General features: G+C 35.0%; 1 protein-coding gene across 1 annotated transcript in view; it reads right to left on the bottom strand.

Annotated features, from left to right (window-relative positions):
• Positions 1 to 25,093, bottom strand: part of LOC145672792 (glutamate receptor ionotropic, kainate 5-like) — an 87,463-nt gene that overhangs the window by 4,798 nt on the left and 57,572 nt on the right. Inside the window, exons 2-4 of the mRNA XM_081741950.1 lie at positions 14,792 to 15,021; positions 12,711 to 12,928; positions 921 to 1,180 (exon numbers count right to left, since the gene is read on the bottom strand). Of these exons, the coding sequence (XP_081598076.1) occupies positions 921 to 1,180; positions 12,711 to 12,928; positions 14,792 to 15,021 (708 nt within the window). The remainder of the gene's footprint in view (positions 1 to 920; positions 1,181 to 12,710; positions 12,929 to 14,791; positions 15,022 to 25,093) is intronic.

Below are 25,093 nucleotides of genomic sequence, written 5' to 3'. Positions count from 1 at the left end.
TTTCCACCTCAATAGTCAGGAAGCATGGAAGGAGATTATTTAACTTCATCTTTTTCACATCCGTAAATAGTGTTCATTTTAAGGTTTCTTTATGTAGAAGAAAAAGAATAGAAAGACCATAAGTAACCTAAAAGTTACTTTAAAATATTAAAAGATTACCTGAAACTTCAAAACTGCAAAAAGTGACCAAAAGATGACCCTAAAAATATATATTTTAGAACCTAGAGTTCATGGATAACGTTTGTATTTGAACTTGCCTTGTGCTATGTGTAACAGAAAAAAGTTGACTTGTCAACAAGATCCGGGCCCTGGTCAGAAGACGTTAAATGCTGGCAGGAAGTCTGGAAAATGACGAGTACTGATTTTTAAGATAACACTGTGGAAGATAATGAGATGATGATTGTTTTTGAGACAGAGAAAGAATTGTCGACCGAAAGTTTGTACCTAGCGCCAAACTGTCTCTGGGACTTTTTATGTGGGAGTTCTAAAACATATACTGATAAGAATCACACATGTGAGATCGGAGTATCAGAGTGGCCTCCAGCGGACATGACAATTCTCCAGGATACAACGCAGTTTTTGACACAAAAAGTGTTCGTTGGTTACCATACCTCATACTTTCCAGACTTATCACATTATCATACTTTCTTTTTTCCAAATTGCAAACACTATTGAAGGGTTGGTCTTTCGACGATGCTTCCACCACTCAGGAAGCAATGACAAAAGCTGTTATGTTAAAAGAAGGTTACTACTTTGAATAGACTAAGATAATTTGATTTCTCATGTTATTCATTTAACATTTCTACAACTACAGTCTCGTTTCTTAATTGCCATATTAAGTAATTATTATAACTTCACATAGTTATACCCAAAATCAGATATTTATTATTTGTTTTAATAAAGCATTTTTTAGTACTTACACATACTTAAATACATTTTTATATGGAGCATGTAGTTGGAGAGCTATTGAATCTTGTCCCTGGAAAATATCTTGACCAGTGTCTGTAATACGGCAAACGAAATGCTCCCTGTAATAGTCCAATCCTTGAGGAACAACCACAGCATATTTAGGTTTCTTGTCTACCAATTCCAGAGCCTCTTCGGAAGAGGACAAAAGGTGTTCCGGAAAAGGCTCCAACATATTCTCCCAGGCAACTCTGGCACTGCCATACTTTGCATTCTGGAAAACAAATGGTGAAAATCAGTTCTCAACTATATTTAATATTGCATTATCACAGAAAGCATAATTCATAAGTAGATGTAATGATCCCAAGTTTGGTTCCTATTCTTTGATAAAGTAAAATGAAATAATAAAAGAACACACAGGAGATTAGAAACCTGTTCCATTACACGTAGCTTCCTTATTTTATCATGCTCGGAAAATACCTGAATCACAATATAATATTTACAAGTTCAATTTCGAAATCCTTTGAGATACAAGTGTCGATGATTGCGAAAACCTCTAAAATTGTTATTGCGTCCAGTGTTTCTTCAGTATTCAAAGGAGAAATATACAAACGATCTTTATTGGGAAAGTGATATTTCGGTAGGACATGGAATGATTAATTATATTCACTTTGCAGATGATATGGATTTTATAGCAAGGAAGGTGTCAGGAAAAGGTACGGAAATACATACATTGAGTCGACTTTTTTGTGGTTTGCGTCCGAACACAACTCTAAGATTATGAAAGATAGGACTCATTATAAACGTGCACTCTGTATCACAACCGGAGATAAAATTCCATTCTGTTGACTGATGCATAGACTGTCATGCAAAACCAACCAAGAGAGCATAAGTTGTTGTTTCTCGCCTCCCCCTTACAATGTCTTCCATCCAAAGATATTTAGATTACACGACTAAATCACCGATTCCGGTGGAAATAAATGCTAATTGTAATAAAGGGAATAAATTGGTGATTGTAATAAAAGGAAATAAATTGGTGATTGTAATAAAGAAAACAAATTGGTGATTGTAATAAAAAGAAAATAAATTGGTGATCGTGATAAAGGGAATAAATTGGTGATTGTAAAAAAGGAAGATAAATTGGTGATTGTAATAAAATGAAAGAAATTGGTGATTGTAATAAAGGGAAAAAATTGGTGATTGTAATAAAGGAAGATAAATTGGTGATTTAAAAAGGAAATAAATTGGCGATTGTAATAAAGGGAATAGATTGTCGATTGTAATATAAGAAAACAACTTGGTGATTTTAATAAAAGGAAATAAATTGCTGACTATAATAAAAGGAAATAAATTGATGATTGTAATAAAGGGAATAAATTGGCGACTGTAATAAAGGAAGATAAATTGGTGATTGTAATAAAGGAAATAAGTTGGCGTTTGTAATAAAAGAAAATAAATTGGATTGTAATAAATGGAGTAAATTGTCGATTGTAATAAAAGAAAATAACTTGGTGATTGTAATAAAAGAAAATAACTTGGTGATTGTAATAAAAGGAAATAAATTGGTGATTGTAATAAAACTTAAGTAAATTGGGGATTGTAATAAAGGAAGATAAATTGGTGATTGTAATAAAGGGAATAAATTGGAGATTGTAATAAGGGAATAAATTGGAGATGGTAACAAAGGAAATAAAGTGGTGATTGTAATAAAGGGAATAAATTGGAGACTGTAATAGAGGAATAAATTGGAAATTGTAACAAAGGTAATAAAGTGCTAATTGTTATAAAGGGAATAAATTAGTGATTGCACTAAAGGAAATAAAGTGGTGATTGTAATAAAGGGAATAAAGTGGTGATTGCAATAAAGGGAATAAAGTGGTGTTTGTAGTAAAGGGAATAGAGTGGTGATTGTAACAAAAGGAATAAAGTGATGATTGTAATAAAGGGAATAGAGTGGTGATTCTAATAAAGGGAATAAATTAGTGATTTTACTAAATGAAATTTCATTGGTGATTGCAATAAAGGGAATACATTGATAATTGTAAAAAAAGTCACTAGGGATGCAATGCCTTGGAAGAAAACGGCTTTAAAATAAACGAAGTTTTTTCCCACACTTTTTTCTGGGAAATTTTCAACACTTGAACTTGTTTAATTTTACTGAAGAAATAAAAACACGTATACCTTTCTTTTTTCATTATATCACGAAAAAACAATTAGTCTAAAGGGGAAAAATCGTGCAAAGTTCAGTAATCAAGGATAACAGTTACCTGAAGGGAAAGAAAAACAGCAAATCAGTGGGCGCAATGGCTTTTCAACATATTGTTGGTAGAGTTATTATAGGATGTCCTACGACAAAAGTACTCAGTAAACATTTAATAGTGCAATAACTATTCTGAAAATTGCGTGCGTGTTAGTGGCATCTATTAGCATTAGCCAGCCAACTAGCGAAGGTAGAGACACCTATAACCCTGGCTGTGCACTAATAAGAAAATGAAATGAAATTATTGTTTTACATCCCACAGTTATGCAGGTTAGGCTAAAAGAGACGGTGATGATGAGAGAAATGGTGTAATGAAGAAAGTGGGAGGAAATGGGAGAACCCCGAGAAAATTCACGCACACGGTGTTTGTCCACCACAAAGTTCACTTGGCGGGAGCAGGGTTTGAACCCGTGACCCTAAGCACCAGAGGTGAACGCTCTACCACTTTTTTTCAAAAAGGATAACTTATACTGTATTATGAGCAAATAACAAGGAATCAAATCACAAACAGCAGAAACTTAAAAAAAAAAAAACAAAAAAAATTAGTAATGCAAAAATTATGAATACATCGTTGTTAATTTTTCATCAACAACAGTTAAATAATTCGAGAACTGTTTTCGTTTGATATTTTCAGGTATCTTCCATCGTTCTTTCAACAGGTGAAAAAAAGTAGCCTACAAGGGTTGGCGTTTGACTTTGAATCAAATATTCCACAGTTACACCACACAACCAGATTACACTATTTTGTTTGTAATGAGGATAATATGAAAATGCAGGAAATAAAATCATTAGCGGAGAAATATCCTGAATCCCACAACGAACTAGAATACACATGATACTTGCGAACGTCAACCATATGTCGTGCACCAAATCACACGTGGAAAGCCGATGTTGTAAAGTATCGTCTCTACTACAATGTGAACATGTTCCGATAGACATCAGCTTAATTTTCTGTAACTTTATATTAGTTGGTATGACGTCATGTACAATTCGGTACCACACAGAGCGCTGATTGACATTTAGGACTGTGTTATTGATATTTTCCCAGATCATATCCCAATTATAGTTAGGAAAATTGTCTTTTCGTTTAATAGTAACATTTTGTTTACACTGATACGAGCTGTACAAGATTTTAATATTCTGACGTTTGGGAGTATCTAAGTCTAGAACCATGTAACTAGAATTCAAGAGTACATCATCATACGAATATTTTACAGTGTTTGAAAGAATCGACATATTAAGAGGAGGGGTGACCGCCGTGGCTTGTACCCAATAGAGACCCCAGATTTTAGCAAAACTGGGTGTAGGCCCTATTTAATTGTAATTTGTACATCCAATTAATCAAATATAAAACAGTGCTTTTGCAATATATATCCACCATGTTGAGACCTCCAGCATTTTTAGATTGAGTAAGAACATACATGGGTGTTTTAAAAATGTTACCTCTCCAAACAAACCAATAAACTGCAGCTTGCATAGAGCGGGCAATTCGATTTGGCAACGGTAAAACAGGACTTAAATACCAAAGGTGAGATGTAATATATGTATTAACAATTCAAATTCTTTGTTCAAGACAGTAGTCACGAAATTTCCACGATTGGCATAAACCTTTCACCTTCTGGAGGACTAGAGACCAATTTTCTAAAATCATTTGTTGGACCGTGCAATAAAAATAGACACCTAAAATCTTTATCCTATCAACATGGAGAATAGGAAAAGTAATCATCTGAAAATCCCAAGTACCAAATGCAAGCAATTTTGTTTTCTGAAAATTTATGCATGCTCCACTAGATTGTCCAATATTTTGTATAACATGAATAACTTGATTAAGTTGAGCTTCATCTCGTACTAAAACAGAAAAATCATTAGCATAGGAACGCACTGTAAGGTGGAGATCAGCAAAGGAAATACCTATTTGCTTAGCATGTAATTCACAAATCAATGGTGACATGTAAATATTAAAAAGAGACATAGAAAGCGGACACCCCTGTCTAATAGATCTATTGATTGTTACAAAAGGAGTTAAATAACCATTCACCTGAATTTTAGATCTCGCAAACATGTACAAAATTTTCACTTGATTAATTACAGCAGGATGAAATCCAATTTTTTTCCATTACTTGATATAAATACCCATGGTTAACCAAATCAAATGCTGTCCTTAAATCTATAGATAGAAGGCCACCTTTACATTTGTTGTAATCAAAATATGCCACGGCATCGCGAAGATCCATCAATACATCAAGAAGTTTATTACCTTCTAGAAATCCTGCTTGCATTGGGTGTAGAATGCTTGAGAGCACTGTTTTTAACCTATTGAAAAAGCATTTTGCTACTATTTTATAGTCAACATTTAACATAGTTAACGCTCTATAATGCTTAAGACAAGTAGGATTTGGTAACTTTGGTACTAATATAATGACACCTGTAGCAAAGGATTCACTAATTACTCCATGATGCAATATTTCATTGACAATAGTAGTAAACTCATCTGCTATAATAGGAAACACCTTTTGATAAAATTTTGCTACTAATCCATCAATTCCAGGAGTTTTATAACGCTGAAAACTGAGTATTACATCATGGATCTCATTTTTTGTATATGGTTGCATTAACATGTCGTTATAATCAGATGTCACTGTATAACCTGGCAGAGGCGTAAATTGCCAAACAGGAGTCTTGTTCTGTGATACATTACACAACTCTTGGTATGTATTATGAATGTGAGCTCTAATTTCACTCGGATTAGTTAGTACTTGCTGAGTATTAGAGGTTAATTTTGAAATTAAAGCTCGATTTTTACGTTTCTTTGTATGAATTAGATGATATAACGTCATATGCTCGTTTTCTACCACAGTGTTATCTTTACAATAGTAACGAAATTTTTCAGTACATTCTCTCTGCAAATGTAAAATTTTACCTTTATAATACTGCATATCTCGGTACGATATTGGGGAAGTAGCCGATAAACCACTAACAGATTGTAAACATGTCATATAAAATTGCATCATATGGTTACTATTGACATTCCTATCTCGAAAGTGATCGATATATAGCCATTTGATTTTGGGTTTCACATATTGCTCCCACCATTTGAGGCTTGTGGTATACCTGTGGCGGTGGTGAAGCCAGACTGACCAGTGCCGATGAAACTGGTTAAGAAAATAAGGATCATTTAGACCAAGGGGGGACATTTTCCAGTAGGATCGTCCCCAGACACAGTACGGCAAACCAATATTAAATTCAAGAACTAGACCCAAATGATCAGTAAACGGGGCTAAACAGACGTCATATTTAACAATCAATTTAACCAAGTCTGGATTACAATAGCAACGGTCAATTCTGGATGCCGCATTACTGCGCACGTAAGTAAAGATATGGTCCTTTTTACAGTAGATAGCAGTGTCAACCAGCCTATATTGAGAAACAAAAAAAATTTAGTGCAGGACTATATGATGGTGTCCCGACACAATCATTAGCTCGAAGTACACAATTAAAATCGCCGATGAGCATAATGTTATTAAAGGGTTCAGAAAGCAAATATAACAAATCTTCAGAATATAAGGTCTCTCTACCCGTCTTTCCTTGATGCCTCGAATTCCCATATATATTGACAATTACAGTATTTTTCCAATACAACGCTATCCCTCTGCCATCCACCAACATTTTAAGGGAATCAATTTGTATTCCTTCTTTCACTAATATAGCAGTTCCAAAACCATGTACACCAATATTAACATGACTATTATAACCAAAGATAGAACAGTGTTCATCGGAGATTATTTCCTGAAGACATGTAAAATCTGCGTCATAATCATAAACAAATTTTTTTAAACAATTCTTTTTTAACACTATTTTGCATACGGTTTACATTAAGGGAAACAATACGTGTAACGTACAGTGTTATAAGTAGGAAAACAAAAAAGCAAATGTAAGATTGGAACATAGCAACGTATTACTATAAACAGAAGACGAGAACGTCAATATAGTCACACTGACAACAAAAAAGCGAAAAAAGTGTTTACAAATCTTGAAGGTCAGTGAGCACACCTGATACAGTATCATCGTGATGTAAACATTCAGTTATTGAAGCACCACGCCTTTTCTTCTTTCGAGTTGTTATGACATTCACAGGTTGTGAATAAGAACCACGTGAGCCACGTTTCTTTCGTGAACGTAATTCCCTTGTATCAGGAATGTCTGTTGTTTCACTTTCCAGGTCAAGGTCAATACCGTCTGTATCTGAAGTAGGTGTAATGAATTCCATAGCAGTTTTTTGTTTCATAGCTTGGAGGGAGTCCTCAGCACGAACAGGCTGTTTACCAGGGGAACCAGACGAAGTATCGATATTAGCAACACTTTCAAGGTCATTAACAGTAACATAAGGTGTGTGTGTTGCTTCAGCTGCATTGTTGATAAGGCCAGATGTGGAATCAGAGTTGTCATCCGTATGAGCAACAATCGTAGTAGAGGTGTCAGTTACTGATTCTGAACTGTTTAGTTGTAATTGCACATGTTGTTCACAAGGTTTTCTTGGAATAGTGCCGAGGGATGACATTTGTAAAGGCAGTGGCGGTGCGCTAGATGCGGGGCGGAGTGGGGGGAAACTTGGTAAATCAAATATCAGACGTTTGAGACGTATGAGGACCATTCAGTTCTTGTCTTCTTTTCTTATCACAGTCACTAAGTCGGTGAGTTAATGATCGACAGAAAAAAACACATTACAGGCTGGCCTTCATATGAGATGAAGCCGCGAAAGCCGTTAAAGAGTAAACGTGAAGGGGTAGGTTTTTTAAGGACAATGTTCACAGTTCGTATTCCGTTGGACACTGCAAGGGGATAATTTTGAGACCATGTCTCATTGGTTATATTTTTCACTGTTCCATATTCAGTCAGAATTTGCACAATAACGTTATTATCTAGTTGAATTGGTAAATTAAAGACTCTTACCCTGGTAATATTCTCCATTGCATTGACGAGTTTGACAAAAGAGGTACTACCGTCACTATGTTTAAATGGTACCGTAGGTTCGAGCTTACTTAACACTTTTTCAAAAATGGCATCAGTATTAAAAGTCACAAACACAGCATATTCATCAGAGTGAAGTTGGAGCGCAATAATGTCATGGCAGTCCTCTTTAAATAAGTTTTCGATCCATTTATGAATAGCGATGGGTGACGGGCGATTATTACGTTTTTCCTTGTCAAAAACACATTTGATAGTATTTTTTCTAACGAGCTGAAACATCGTAATATTTTACAATATAGAGTCACTTACACAAATAAACCACACGTAGTGGTAAAGCTAAGCACGTCAAACTGCGAACAAACACTGCACCGGACAACACGTCCTACCGCTAGCACAGTTTAACAGCAACTCCTGAGGCACCTGCACTAGCAAGAATTGTCATTACGCACATACATATAATTGTGTATTATTAATAGGACAGTACAAAAACAATGGAAAGATTAGATACTGGGAAAAGCTTAGATCTAACCTCAAATAGACAAGTAATGAGTTTCCGATTGCGAAAAATGTTTATCTTTCTTTGATTTTTAGCAACTCTTTATTAGAAATATACACTGCATTTATTTAACGTGTTACTAAAACTAACGTTTAGCACATCTATTCCATGCATTTTTCCTTATTTTTTTTCTAAATAAGAATTAATTAGATTTTTCTTCTTTTCAAAAATTTATGTCCAAATTCCAAATACGATTACTTTGATGACCAACCACTAGGATCGCTACATTGCTAAACTAAAGAACCGGGATACCTAATGAAAATTTCCACTATATTCATAGTTATCCACTTGCTTCTTGCTGAAATATAAGAATTAATTAAATAATAGGTCAACAGTCACCAAACCTGAGTGACAGTGCAGGTTACTCCTATCAGTTGAGTATCGATAACTTCATAAACGGGAGTTTTTAAATATCGTAGCAATGATATCAACTTACAATTTGGAGGGAAATCGGAATATTTACAGTTTCGAACAATTTCTGTGAAGCGGGTAGATAATGTCAATCCGAGACGTCTGGGAGCTCTACCAATAACCCAGAAACCAGAAGCCTGCACTGGAAAATGTAAGCCTATACTAAGCTTGGATTTGATTTGAGGGAGGCTATACCTAGGTATAAAACGTGAACCTACAGTTTAACGTGGGATTTAAACCATGTGAGCTCCCGCTGGGAATCAAACTCAGGTGTCCCGTGTCAAGGACGCATACGCCATTTATTCTGCATAAAGGTTAATCCAAGGTCTACTTCTGTCGAGGTTGGATGAATTTTGTAGACGGAGTATACGATTTATACATGTGGTTATGAAAGCAAAAGAACAACTTGGAGTTCGGAACACGTCAGATAACTTGGTTACCAACGGTCAGGCGATGGCACTGCGAGGCTGTTGATGGTGGTGTGTTAGAAGAAATTCCGTACTACCTAAGGAGCAACAGAACGATAGTGTAAAGGTAACTGAGCAGACGGTGATAATGCAAAACAGACGACCTTATGTAAGGAAACTTTCTCAATCTCCCCTTTCCTGAGTGACCACCCCGGGAGCAAACATCTATAATTGAAAAGAAAAACAACAAAAGTTTGGCTTTCAACCACAGACCCTACATCCAGTGAAATAACCCAGTAAAAAATAGGGATAGATTTCGTCAGTACTGTATGAAAAGACCGCTAAGTTCATCCAGAAAAATGAAAAATCTTTTGCATGACAAATTTACTTAGGTTCAACGACTTCAAACTTTTTTGGGGGGGAGAATATGTAACATTGGCAACTCTGAATTTAAAATAACAATAATAAATGTTTGTTATTGTACAGTCAAGACAAAAATAGAAGGTGGCGCCCCATATATATATCCACACAACATTTCTTAACCTTTTCTATGACGATCCGTGTCTTCACACTCTTTGATTTCCAAAGTTGGCAAATTGTGGCGGCTGGTTATGTGGTCAGAGTCGGGATAAAAACCCTCAGTGATAAGTTTCGTTAAGCATTAAAGCGGATTGTCACTCAGAACCGTCGTGTGACTGCTGTGCAAGGGATGGAGAAACCCAAGAAGCACGTCGCACAACCTATGTCGACAATCACAGTCCTCCATGAGTTCTTATGTAGGGTGATAAGACGTACTGATTTTTGCAGTACAGTACTGTTTTTTAAAGAGCTGTACTGCGTGTTGCAAAGGGTACTAGAAAATGGAGAAATGTCCTTGTTTTTTAAAATATCCTGCGAAATATCCTGAGTTAATTTATTTGCAACATTTTAATGTTTCATTCTTTATTCACAAAATTTTGAATCACAGGCACTCTTTTCTTAAATGATGAACCGCTGTTGTTTTTTAACACTCGTCAAAAGATTAGGAAGGATAACAGTCAACAACCATTGTTTTGCAATACATTGTTTTTACTGAGAAGGCCTTGTTTGATGTCGGTAAAGCAGGAAAGGTTTCTTCATAGAGTTACGATAGTGATGCTAACCAAGTAGTTCCTTCTTGCCGGTCTAAATTTTCCCTCATTCCTTAAAATTATCCCACTTCAAAAATCGATTTTTAAAAAGTCCTCAGCCCTACACGAAGTTTACGTTCATAAAAATAAACCATTTTGTAATTAATCAAAGTATTCGGGGTTGTGTTGAATTCTTTGAATACTTTTGTTTAGTACTATTTTAACAAAAATGAATGATTAAGTTACGTTAACGTTAAATGAAATAAGGACATGCATATTGGCGATGCAGTAAACTAACATAAATAATTATATTCGTATTGTCTACGCAGTAAACTATCATATAGAAATACTATTATATTTGTCCTATATTTCGCTTGTCAGACTCTGGTCACCCTATTCTTGTATGGGGGCCGCGGTGGCTTAGTGGTAGAGCGTTCACCTCTGGTGCTTGGGATCTCGGGTTCAAACCCTGCTCCCGCCAAGTGAACTTTGTGGTGGACAAACACCGTGTGCGTGGGTTTCCTCGGGGTTCTCCCGTTTCCTCCCACTTTCTTTATTCCACCATTTCATTCATCTCTCATCCTCACCGTCTCCTTTAGCCTAACCGGCATAACCGTGGGACGTAAAATTCATAGATTTCATTTCATTTCCTATTCTTGTATGACACGGACAACAGCGTCAAGTTGCTTGGAATTGACTGCTGATAAGGGATTATCATGTTTTGTACAACACCAATGATTCTGCGAACGTAAAACAAATAACTGATGACTCGGAAGTGAGAAATGGTCGGATGAGTCATTGTCACCATACTTCTTCATATATCTTTGTGGTTTTCATAAAAAAAAAAAAAAGAATGAAGGACGGAAAATAAAATCACCAAAGACCATTGAGAATGCATATGTCTTCTCAAGATATTTATTCATACATGGATATAGTGCAGTATGTTTTGACACGTGAGCTTGCAAGAAAGTTTGCTCAAAGATATAAAGAAATCTTACTGCAATTATACAGCATCTGATTGCTGCAATTATACAGCATAATGGAACTTGTGAGCTTTGGAAAGCAACTGTCTGCAAGTAGTTAAGTTTATTGCCGAGTGTGTCGTTTCGCTACACGTTAAGACGTTATTTCTGTTACCTATAGATGGCTTGGGGATAGCGTTCTGCACATGACAATCGAAAGAACTTGACCACGTTCGCGTCGCGTACAGTATAAAAAAGTAATTTCTCGAAGATCGTACTAACTAATAAATAGTCTATAGGAGCTCATCTGGAAATTCTTGCCTCACACTCTGTAAAATACTAGCAGTGCCAGTTACTTGCACGGGAAGAATAAGGTTTATGAGAAATGTTGGAAAAACATATACAACGGTATTCAGAGACGTTTCCACGTGTGATCAGCGTCGTACTAAGCGTTTGATTAATCCGTGATGATTCTCCCGTATTATTAAAAAAAAAAAAAACATTGGATATGTTATCTACGACTCATATCGAAGAATTCTAACTACGTCTTTTCCCGAAGGTTATTCAAACTCATTAGGAAAGTGAAATATTTTAGTTTAACGCACTACGATTATGCTAAGAGAGGCGGATGATTTAGGAAGTGAATGATGATGGAAGAATTAGTGGAATGAGAAAGTGAGAGGAAACGGGAAACCCCGAGAAAACCTACGGACACAATATATACGATTTTGATCTTCAGTTTAGCGTCCTTTCAACAGAGAAGCTATATGAGACTTGGACATATAGCTTCATGTGGAATTCGAGCCACAGGAGCTTCCACCGAGAATGGAACTCGGGTATCCACGGCCAAAGTACGTACGCTAACCGCTTAGCTGCGAAGGAGTTCATATGTAGGTACAAGTAGATATTTAGGAAGTATATAGTTCCTTTCATTTTATAATAATTTCATACGTGATGTGACATATTTTCCCAAATTCTTTTTTTTTTTTTTTTAATGTTAAAATGTTATAGAAGATATCATGTAATCTATGCTCTATAACTGTAACTAGTGTAACGGACCGTTATTCTCGCTCAATAGTAACAAATATAATTATATACGAGCATAAGTAACTGTATGTATTTTATTCTTACCGCGAAGAAGTCTGCAATAACAGAATTTCCAACAGTAGCCAGCTTGTATTCTCGCTGATTCACTAATTCATGAAGCGTTCGAAATGGTAACTTTACAGATTTGACAGCTAAATGTGATGTTAATGCTGCTGAATATGATGAGTATATGATCATCCCTGCTATCAATACAAGCCAGAATACTGTCCTTGAAGAAAGTGTATCCGGACTTATTGGAGAACCTGTAAAAAAAAAGTAATGAGAATCCCATGTAATACATTATACCTTACGAGCATTTTAAAATCATAACTAACATAGTTTGTTGTGAGTGAGGATATGTTTAATAAGTCCAAACTAGCCAAGAAAAATGAGAACGGAAAGGGAAGCTTCCTATATGTGAGATATCTTTGTATGTCGTATTAGACTTACGTTACTCAGGACAGCTTAAGTAATCAGGATCTTCAATTACGTGAGGTAGAGCTAGTCTAAAATATTTACATTTTATAATATTCTAGACGGTATTCCTCCTCTTGTCACTTGTTGAACATAATTTAATTTATCAAAGATATCTTAGATTTTACATGAAACAAAAATACGTCATATTAATCTATAATATGTAAGTTTTAATTCTATAGCAAGATCATACCATAGCCCTAATATTCACCTACATGTATCGCTTAAAACTTTTCAGGGACAAATTAGATCATACTGAATTTTCTTGAAAACGCACTCTCACGCAACAAATAAGACGCACACTATTATGGCTCTTATCACTCTCACTAGAAGTGTAAGGCACATGTCCAGCGTTGTAATGCTTTCCAGTTCTGCACTATACTTCTACAAGGCATTCCCCACATTTCTATACCATTTAATTTACCATTTTACTTTTTACTAAAGCACATTTATTTTACTCAAATCTTCTCACTACTTCTAAATGTATGCTGAATAAAGTTGGCACGAGAAACACTTTTTTTCCAATTTTACTAATCTCAGTAATTTCTTCTTCTTTCATTCATTTCTTTGTCGATTTTCAAGTGTTTTCATGAATCTTTCTTCTTCTAATATATCTTGCTCTTCATTCGTCTTCTAATCATGATTTCTCCGTATGTTCATCTACACCAAATCTTCAAACAATACAAGAACACTCTGTATTTTCTCTGAAAGTGTTATTCTGATTATCTAAAACAGAGATAGCATTCTACTCTTCCTAAATTCTAGTAATTTTTCCTCTACTTTTAAGTGGTTTGACCATATGTTTTTCTGTTTACTTAAAGAAGTATTAATATTATAAAAAATATGTGATAGAAATAGCAGTTGATGCTTTCCTAAGCTGCCATAATTTAAAGAGATGTTCTCGTGACGTCAGTCAGAAGAAGCGTAAGTTGTTCAACGTTTCGAAAACAATGATAGTTCTCTTCTTCATAGTCAATATAAAGAAGCTAGACAGAGAAACTGCAATTATAGGATCTGGGATAGACATGGTGGATCATGATCGGCTTATGAATTTACCATTAAGTTGCCTTCCAGTTGACTAACTCAGCTGGCACTGATTTCTAATTCGAGAAATCCGTGTAGGAAGTTGATAACCAATGTTCATGCCAGAATTGCTCTCTTCTTTCAATACAAAAAAAAAAAAAAAAAAAAAAGCTTTGTTTAGTTTTCCATCTCTATATATACTATAAGCACCTGGATAGCAGATTGCTTTCAGGAAATGAAAAGGCATGCCCTTCTTTTATACTGTGGTCAGTCTGTCCCGATTTATCTGCCGAAAACGTTCTTTATAGTTGGGATGTTCCTTGCATAGTGTGTCCCATTCGTCGAACGTAAGCCTTACCACATTCACTCGAAATGCTGTAAACTCGTTTTGTTTTGAGTTCTTGAGTCATCTTTTATCTGTCCTAAAAGAATTGATTTCGACTTAACGTTTGTAAGTTATTTGTATGTGATAATTGATTAAAAAGTACAATATAAAATTGAGAGGACGAAAATACCTACAAAAATAGCACGTGCGTTTTCTATGTAGTGTTCACCTACCACCATGAAATTAAAGTAAAAGGTCTGAAATTCACCTCCCGGCCATAAAGTTTAGAAGGAAAGACACTTACCTTGTTGACAAAAAGCTCCCAATACATATATGCAGCAACTGTCAAAAGTGTACTGATGCTCCTCCTGAGGGTTTCTCAGAATGTATGGAGGTATTTTAAGAGTAGCGTAGAGGACAAAGGGTAGAATAATCATAGAGGCTATAACAGTGTACCAGAGGGATTTGCTATATGGTTTAGTGAAGGACACGTCAGTGTGAACTGCACTTGGACGTCGAATAAACAAACGAAACCTTAAAGAGAATAGGAAACATAAATTATTTTTTATTCACATTATAAACGATTATCAAAGTTCAGTCAAAACGCATAAGGCACCAATGATTAGAAGTAGTATAGCAAAGAAAATCATACATTTCAAAGCTTGGTATTTTCATACCTGCCTTACAGTTGTTCAACGCTTTATGGGCTAGGGTAAGTAGGGATACGCACGAGTCGAGACGCCTCGAATCTCGACTTGGCTCGATTCGAATTCGAGTCGAGACACTTTGTTAAATTCGAGACGAGTCGAGACACGAGTCCAGTCGAGACTGCTCGTAAAAATCTCGACTCGACTCGAATGTCTCGAAAATCTTTTTGTATAATTTTTAATATTACCTTGAAGAAAGTATTGAAACAGCCTTGAAACCAATTCCAGCATTTATTACTTTAGAAAGGTACAGAACGCATATACCTAAACTTAATATTTCGAGATCAAGATTTAGTTTTCACCTCAATTCAGTTATTAAAAAAATAATTAATGTCATGATATTTGATTGTACTTCAAATATAATAATAATAATAATAATAATAATAATAATAATAATAATAATAATAATAATAATAATAATAATAATAATAATTTATTATCAGTTTTTTTTATAAAACTATTGCGATAAAGTGAACTTCATAAATTCTCTGAATGAGCAATTGGCAGTCTATAGTAATTTAGCATAGTTACAATTATTGTGCTTTCGTTCTCATGAACGCAATAGGGCTACATAACTTCTTAGGGATGGTATCGAGACGAGACTTTGTACAGTCTCGGTCTCGTCTCGGTTTAAAAATAGCTGTCTCGGTCTCGTCTCGAGTCAAAAATCGCCGTCTCGGTCTCGGTCTCGTCTCGGTCAACAAATGCTTGTCTCGATCTCGGTCTCGGTCTCGAGGGCCAAATCTCGGTCTCGTCTCGAAAGTCTCGAAATAAATAGTTGAAATTAAAATTGTAAAAGTATTATTATTGTAAAGTCTGTCGTTTCTACTTCTTGTTTTTGGCCTTATTCTTGACTTAGAATTATAGTATGGTGCACTTCTTCAGAGCTAATTTGCTAGCGCTGATGCCTTCCATGCGTGTGTTCCAGTTTCAGTCATCAGTGGGTATATCATATCTGGGATAAAATTCTAATAATAACCCATATACCACTTTCAGCAAAAGACTTTCTCATATGGCCTCAGTACTGCCTATACAATTAAACTCTATTAAATTAACTTCAGTACTATACAGTAGTTTATTTCCTTCATTAGAATAAGAATTGTTCAAAACATTCTAACGGATAAGGCAACACATAGCAGCATGAATGTATTTAATCATACCGAAATTGAAATTTTACAATTTCTCATTTATTATCCAATACATTCTGTTTTGACTCTCATTTTAAAAACATAATATAACGTTCATTATCTGAACAAATGGGGTAAATTATTACTACAATATATTTTGTTTAAAATTGATCAAATGTTTTATTACCGTTTCACATCTACGTGTTTAATTGATACCTTATAACACGAAATTCCTGAACTTTGTGGTGCGAGCTACGGCACTCATCTTTGCTATGTGTGGCCTCAGGTTGCATCACGAAACAAGTTAGATTCAAAGTCAGATGTTTCGCATAGTTCGCGTCTAAATTTAAGTACATTCTGTTTCTTATACAAGTTCCTAAAGTTGTAATGCATTACATACGCATACGTATATCCACTGCCGTAACATAGATTAAGCTTACTCCTGAGCTCGTAGCGGTGCATGTGATCTTTATTCGAGAAAACCAATCGTGCGTTCATTACGTTGAAATTTTATATTGATTGAAAATTACTTGCGAAACATGAACATACATATTATATAAGTATATAGGTAATTCAAGATAGCTGTATCTATTTTCTCTCTCTCGCCAAAGCAAGTGATTCTTAACTTTCTAGTTTTCTTTTGTATTCATTTTCGTAGTTTTGCAGCAACATGAAGTATTAAATAGTCAAAAATATTTTTTTTTTTCGCTGTATGACTTTCGTTAAATTTTGAATCCAATTTTACCCTACCTTACCTAGTAAATTTATATATGGTAAAGACGGGGCAAACGGACATGCTAAGCAGTTTTCTGTTGCTTGTGTGAATACGAATGGCCGAAGAGAACTCAAGATTTTTCTTACAAACCAGTAAACTTTCTGCAAAGTAGAGTAAAAAAAGAAATCAGTTTGTCAATTAGTCAAGGATATATTGAACAATTAGTATACAAGGGTGCATGATGTCCATATGCCCCATGGGATGGGGCAAACGGACAGTTACAGTTACAGTTTAGAAACCACTAACACTGTTACAATGAATGCGCACAAAGTATGCATCACGACCATTTGCATCGCATTCTACGTGGAACCAGAAAAACAACCTGTGTACATTACCCATTCTTCTCCCTCGACATATCATTTCCACGAGTTAAATTTCTAGCTGTAGCATAGGGCAATGATTGCGCTAAAAGCGCACGAAGTGTTTTGTGACGTTGTACGAAACCATGCTCCTAATCTTTACCAGCCATTTTTGCATCATTATTGAATATGTGTTTTTATTTGTTCTCAACAGCAAAGTTGTACGCCAACTTTCGTAATTAGCGTAGTTAACCTAAATCCCATTTCGTCCAAGGCAAGTAGATGCTTTTCCTAATCATGTTGTGCTGTACTGAGAATGAGTATGATTTCCAAACTTTCGCATTATGTGCGATGACGTAACGCGTCGTCGTAGTGTATTACGAGGGACATTGTAAGTTGTCGCTCCAGTTGACAGAGCCATCTTGTCTTCACGTACGGCTCTAACAGCAGCGGCTATGGACTCATTTTCCTATTTGCATCTGTCAGTTGTGCGAGATCGATAACGTACCATCTTTGGAAAAAAATTGTAGTACTAATAAGAAATATACATACACAGAAATATTGTTTTTCTACTTCATACTAACCATTTAGGTCACTGTCCGTTTGCCCCGCACACACATTGGTTTGAAATATTTGTGATCCTACTCAATAGATTGCACGCAACATTCATTTACTGTAGTGGTGCGTGTGACTATCCATCTATTGTCTGCTGCTCCTTCCGCGAATGTTTAGCAACTTTCCTTCGTTCCCAAATATTTAATTTCTGAAGTCGAGTTTTTAGAAATTACGTTTTGGGACACTTACCTCTGTGCAATTGTTGCCAATTTCTTCTTCGCAATAGTGTAAGCGGTTAGCGTACGCGCCTTTGGCGTGGGAGGCCCGGGTTCGATTCCCGGCGGGAGCTCATGTGGTTCGGATTCCACGTTAATCAGTAGGTCCTCGTCTCATATAGCCTCGCAGCTGAACGGGACGTTAAACTCAAAATCAACTCAACTCAACTCTTTGCAATAGTGCTGTATACACACGATATTCAGTGAATTCTACTCCTGCGATGTGAAGCACGAACTATAACCCAACACCACGCACGACTAGACTCACTGTTGTCAGGTTAGCATGTTTCCTATTACTATATTTCTTAACTCCTGTAGGTCTGCCCCCACCGTCCATCTGCCCCGTCCTTACCATAGTATATATATGAACATTAGTGGTAGACTATGTTAAGTCACTTTTTGGTCAAATTGAGTTAGAATACTTTTTTAAATAGACTATGTTCTTTCTAGTGGTGTAATAATGTAAGTCTAAAGCCATCTTACTACTTTGTAACTACTTAGTATAGTTTGAAAAACAGTATTATAGATCTTAGTTAAGGAACCGGTTTTTCGCTTCTCCTGTAAAATTACGAAATTATGACTTGGTTTAGTTTACCTCTGAGGTCTCGATATAAAATCATCACCATCATCATAATCAAGCATTATCAATCCACTGCTGGATGAAGTCTTCCCAACTATCTATCTTGGGTAATTCTTTTCCAGGTTACTCCCCAGTGATTCCTCATTTTGTCACAATTTCTTGTATGCGGACATTTCCTAGGCTTTTTTTGTCACGTGGTATCCAATCTAAAATTGTTTTCGTCTATCGATCATAATTTCGTCTTACAATATGTGCATCACATTTTCCGGTCTATTTTAAACATTATTTCATTAGTACCAGTCATTAGTTGCCAAATAATTCATTTCTATATATTTGGGCTACAAATAGTTCATATCCTCTACTTTTGGAGCACAGACACGCTATTTTTTGATCTTCGGATCTGGCAGCACTGACTCAATTAATTAAATCAACACAATGTAAGAACCCCCATTTGCTGTAATGGCTAGTACGCTTGATTTTGGTTCGCATGGTCCCGAGTTCGATTTCCGGTGGCGGTAATGTTCAACGACCGAAGTTTTTCGGATTCCGCTATGATCAGTAACTCCACGTCTCCTTTAGCCGCTCTAGCATAATCGTGAGACGTTAAACTAAAACAAAAGAAACCAAAAATCAACACAATGTGTATTACTAACTGTAAGTCTTTAAATAATTGCATATAGCTATGTGGTATGGATCGAGTTTGAGGTGGTCGGTGGTCAAACTATAACAAATGAAATGCAGTTAGGGTGTACTTAAAATTTTAATAAAGCGTTGTTTTAATCTAAAAAAAAAAAAAAATACACCAGGCCCAAGGCTTAGGGAGAACAACTAGTGCTACTGAAAAGTTGTCAGTTAAGTTTAATTTCAGTTACAATTTGCTTTTACATGTATTGCTGGAACGAAAACTTTGACATTAACATCATAAGTAGCTCAAAGACTATGAAAAACACCGTGTTTTGAAAACATTCTTGCACCATAAAACAAATTACGAGTAATTTTAAAATATTTTGCACTTTAGCTACGTTATTTGCACTATATTTATAATAATATTTAGCAATTTATTTAAGTTCGCAACACTGCTTAAAATAATGTAACTGCGACTTGTTGTAATTAAAACTACTGAACACTAATGTTATAATGATCCTGCCATTTGAGTTATTAGAGATCTCTAAAATGTTGATGTTAGTGATATGTATTGTCCTTTGTTACACTGAATAATATATGTGCTTTTGTGGTTTCATTTAATATCTAAATTAGAAATATGTAGAGCTCTTTCCTGGCTAACTAGTTAGCCTATGGCGTGAGAGACCCGGGTTAGATTCCCGGCGGGAGCTCATGTGGTTTAGATTCAACGTTAATCAGTAGGTTCAGTCTTATATAACCTCGCTGCTGAAAGAGGCGTTAAACTCAATAAAAAAAATTAAATGAAATTTTTGAGTTTTATGCCCCACGGTTATGCCGGTTAGGCTAAAGGAGACTGTGATGATGAGAGATGAATGAAATGGTGGAATGAAGAAAGTGGGAGGAAACGGGAGAACCCCGAGAAAACCCACGCACTAAACTAAATTAACTGAACAGAAATATGTAATATCAAACGTAGTGCAATTTGAGAAATAACAACTTTATGTTGCGTTGACAACATTGCTTGTTTATCTAGTGGTATTGCAGAGTATCTAGAAGAATTTTCCCTTCCATATTTCACACAGCATGTTAAAAAAATCAGCATTTTTAATATATATGACTATTATATATAACTAGATGAAATACCCATTTTTTGCATGGGACCAGTATTTCGAAGTCAAGGCCTGTGGGAGTATCACTATCTCAGCAACCGCGAAAACTATGTATTTGACACTAATATCGGTCATTTTGTATTATTTTTACATCGGTACCCCCTCCCGGCCCGCAAGCACTGGTAGCTGAATTTGAAAGTCATCGCTAATGGAAGTGACACCATTGATCTCAGCGACCGCAAAAACTATACATTTGACACTAATATCGGCCATTTTGGATTACTTTTACATGTCTCGGTGTCCCTCCTGTGAACTCCGGCCCACAGCTGAATGGGGTGAATTTGGATGTTAATGCGATCGAAGTTTCACCATTGATCTCAGAAAACGCGAAAACTATTTGCAACTAATATCGGTCATTTTGTATTATTTTTACGTCTCGGTACTCCCCTCCCCCGCAAGTGAACCACGGCCCGCATGCACTGGTAGCTGACTTTGAAAGTCATCGCTAATGGAAGTATCATCATTGATCTCAGCGACTGCGAAAACTATGTATTCGACACTAATATCGGTCATTTTCTACTACTTTTACATGTTCCGGTAAACGCCCCTCCTGATTCAAAATTTAAAAAAAAAAAAACGCTTCTTCTTGGTCTGAGGCCTGGGAAATGATACTTGTCACCCAAATTTCGTAACTCTTCGACTCTCGTCTGGTCCCCAGGCCGCACACAGGCAATGAGAAAGACAGGCACGCAGACACACAGACAAACAAACTCTTCCTTTTACTTATATTAGATATGATATACAGGCGAGGATCCAAGGGGAGTGTTAAAGGGGTTATACCTCCCCTTGACGCTCAGCTATACACTGTATAAAATGGGCTTCAATTCTACTTCTTTCTTTACACTGGATAAAATGTCAAACTGTGGTTTAGCCCCTCCCTCGATCATATAGTGGATCCGCTGGTATATATATATATATATATATATATATATATATATATATATATATATATATATATATGTTGAGAGAGGGAGAGAGATACAGAGATGACTATACACATCAGCAGTGGATTTTGTTTCGGGAGAGGCTTGAGAACGAGTAAGAAATATTTGTGTTGAACGTGCAATGCGAAAAAATGATCAAATGCGAAAAATGCAAATCTATTTCGGGAGGGGCTTCAGTCCGATAGCCATTCCCTAAATATGCCACTGAACATTAATTAACTGTTCCCAGATTACCTAATACAGCAACGAAAGAAATTTTGAGTAAAGGCCAATCTTAATAGTTGTCTATATCAATATTCGAGACGAGACCGAGACTTTCGAGACTGACCTAAGTCTCGTCTCGGTCTCGTCTCGATTTATAGAGCTCCGTCTCGGTCTCGGTCTCGTCTCGGTAGATAAAAGGCCGTCTCGGTCTCGAGTAGAAATAAGCTTATATGTCCTCAGGATATCCGGTGAGATAAGACTGATTTATCAATGTATTTCCGGTATTGGTATACACTATGTTATAGAGACTCTATGTTTTTGATATCAATGTTTTCCGGATGTTGATAATGATAAAGGTTAATTGGATGTAGTGGAAGGTGGGGGTGAGTGGTATGTTGTTGATAAGTAGAAAAATGATAAATAGGAACAGGATGTAAAAGAAGAGGAGTGAGTATTATATAAATGATAATAATAAAGATAAGTTCCGGAAAACGCAACGCAACGCGTGGGCGTACGTGGACGTTTATGCGAATGTTTGATGGCATGTACACATGATTACAATTTTAGGAATTTGTATTGTTGATAAGAAGTGATTGATTATTGTGTAGAATATACTTGAGAGAATATTTAAATTTGATAGGAAGCTTGTTTAATTAATGGACGCCATTTTGTTTGACGTAAACGCATAAATACTCGGTGTTAGGACCATGTTGTATGTATTTCGCTATGGCTCCTGTACGAAAGCTAGTGTTTGATGACGATGAAGAAACTATGTTTTCTTCGCCATTGCTGCGGAAGAAATCGAAAACTGAATCCCCGTTGAAGTCTAACAGTTTGGACTCTGTAGAAGTTGTATATTTATCATCATCCTCTGATGACGAGAGCGGAAAATTAATGGAAAAGAAAGAAAAGAGTGCAGATGTTGTATACCTGTCATCTTCGGATGAAGAAGAAGATGCATCATCAAATGAAACAGATATCGAAGAATTATTTTCACGGACACCACCTTCATCTCCATCGTTATTATCGAGAACATCACGCTTTTGGAGTTTGAATTGCTGTTGTAGTAATTATAAAGTGGATGTGAAGTGCATTGTGAAATCGATTAAAGAGTGGGAGACAGACAAAATTTTAATTTGCAGTTCTTGTACTGAAGGGGTTGAGAATCAAATGGCACATGACTATTTGTTTATGTCGAGAGAAGAATTAGAAGAAAGAGTAGTGACGATTTTAATGGATGTTGATATTGATGAAATTTTTTATACGTATGCGAAATCACATGTAATTGGCATTTGTACACAAGAAATTTTTTATGAGACTTATTTTGACTTAATTAAAGAAAGAGACGAAAAATTTATGAGTGAATTGATTGACATTTTTGAAAATAAAGACAAAAAGAAAGCATATGCAAAGTGATTGTGTAAATGTGCATGTACACTTTAGTGAGTGGATAACAATTTGAAAAGACATGATAAAACCATATGTGAAGTGACTGTGTAAATACTTACAAAATGATTTGTTATATTAGTGGATATTTGTGATATAATATTCCAGTTATTGTTGTTTTACTCTTTAATCCAATTGTAATGAATACTGAGAACATTGACAATTTTGCAGTGCAGTATTTATCCAATGAAATAACTTTTATTGATTTGTTTGAAGAAAGACATAGTGAAATCTCAAGTATAAACTTTATACGAAACACTGAATTTGTTGGACAAATTATTCCATTTTTTATTGCAACGTAAACATGTGCTAATGAATACATAATTGACATACAAGGTTTCAAGATTTCAAATCATGAATTTATTATTTGTGAATTTTGTTTAACTGCATTGATTAATAAAATTACCAGTAGAATATAATTTACTACCGTTATTAAATTCGTGTAATATTATTATACTGTATTACATATACGTAACCTTGTATATGAACTTTGTAAACAAGATGCAGCCTTTTATTCCAAAGGTGGAGAAAAATCAGTTTGGATTAAAAAGATTTTTTGCATTAAATAATGTTAATGATTTAGAAAGTAAACAATGTCCATCATTAAACACATTGCATGCGAACGTATTTAATGGTCGTTTTATGAACATAATATTAAACTTGAGAAAAAAATCAGGATGTGGATTTCGTAATGCACAACAATTATGCTTTTGGTGGACAGCATTAACATTGCTTTTATAACGTTGTAATACTTTGCAGATTAATGTTTGTAAAATACTTTTGTTTTTAAATGATGATGTATATAAAGAAATAAACCTTATATTTTAGAAAATTATGTTGTTATTTTTTCATCAATTATATATATATATATATATATATATATATATAAAAACATAATAAGTAAAATGATAATAAGTAATACATGATATATAATCACTTTTTATGCATTTACATATATTACTTGTTGTGTAGTATTGTTTTATATATATATATGCATTATTTTACATTTTAAGAAAACGAGAAAAAAAGACACGTGCAAAATATTTTTAAAAAGAAGAAACACAGACTTTACATAGTATTTGAATTTGAAATATCCGCTAAAGTGAGAACGTAAAATACATGTTTGTGTAGTAGAGGGTAGCAGTTGTAAGGAAAAGAAAGATATTGCGTGTTATTTGTTGAGAATATTTTGTTGTTTGAAGATGAGCATTAGTGAAAGTATGAATTGTGTGTGTGAGAAATTAAGTATTGACATTAATTGTATTAAAAAAGCTTTAATTAGCTGGGTACCAAACAAAGTATTGCTATGCAAACAATGCTTTGATAATTTAAGAAATGACACTATTCATACGTGTATTTTGAAAAGTAAGCATGTGTTAGACTTCGAAGCTTTTAGTATTTTATCAAAAGATGATACGTGCAAGGAAATCATGAAAATATATAAGGAATCACATAATATTTATAGTAAAAAGGATTATATTCTTTTGCAGTATAATTTTTATATAATTTATGACAGCATTATATCTTATATGTTAATGTACGATTGTGATTTTGCAACAGAAATATTATTACATAACGATTTTTTACACGGAGCGTATAGGATTACAAATAATTAATTTTTTGTAGAACAGTATATGCGTGTTGTTGAACGCATGCGCCTATATTAAAAGTGTACGCATGCGCAGTCGGTTTTATATTGTAGGAACATTACTTAAGTAGAACAGTATTTTGAAAATGTGTAGTAGACGAGTATTTGCTTGTGAGTGTATTTCCTCGAGAGAACATGAAAAGAAACGTATTTTAATACAATCATCTGATTTAAAGAAACTGAAAATATTACATTCTAATGATGAAGTAATTCAACCGTTTAGAAGATGTTATAGATATGATGATGAAATTTC

The sequence above is a fragment of the Thermobia domestica genome, chromosome 16 (assembly GCF_964235325.1).
Source record: "Thermobia domestica chromosome 16, izTheDome1.hap1.1, whole genome shotgun sequence".
NCBI classification, from domain to species: domain Eukaryota; kingdom Metazoa; phylum Arthropoda; class Insecta; order Zygentoma; family Lepismatidae; genus Thermobia; species Thermobia domestica.
This window is presented reverse-complemented; position numbering and strand designations above follow the sequence as displayed.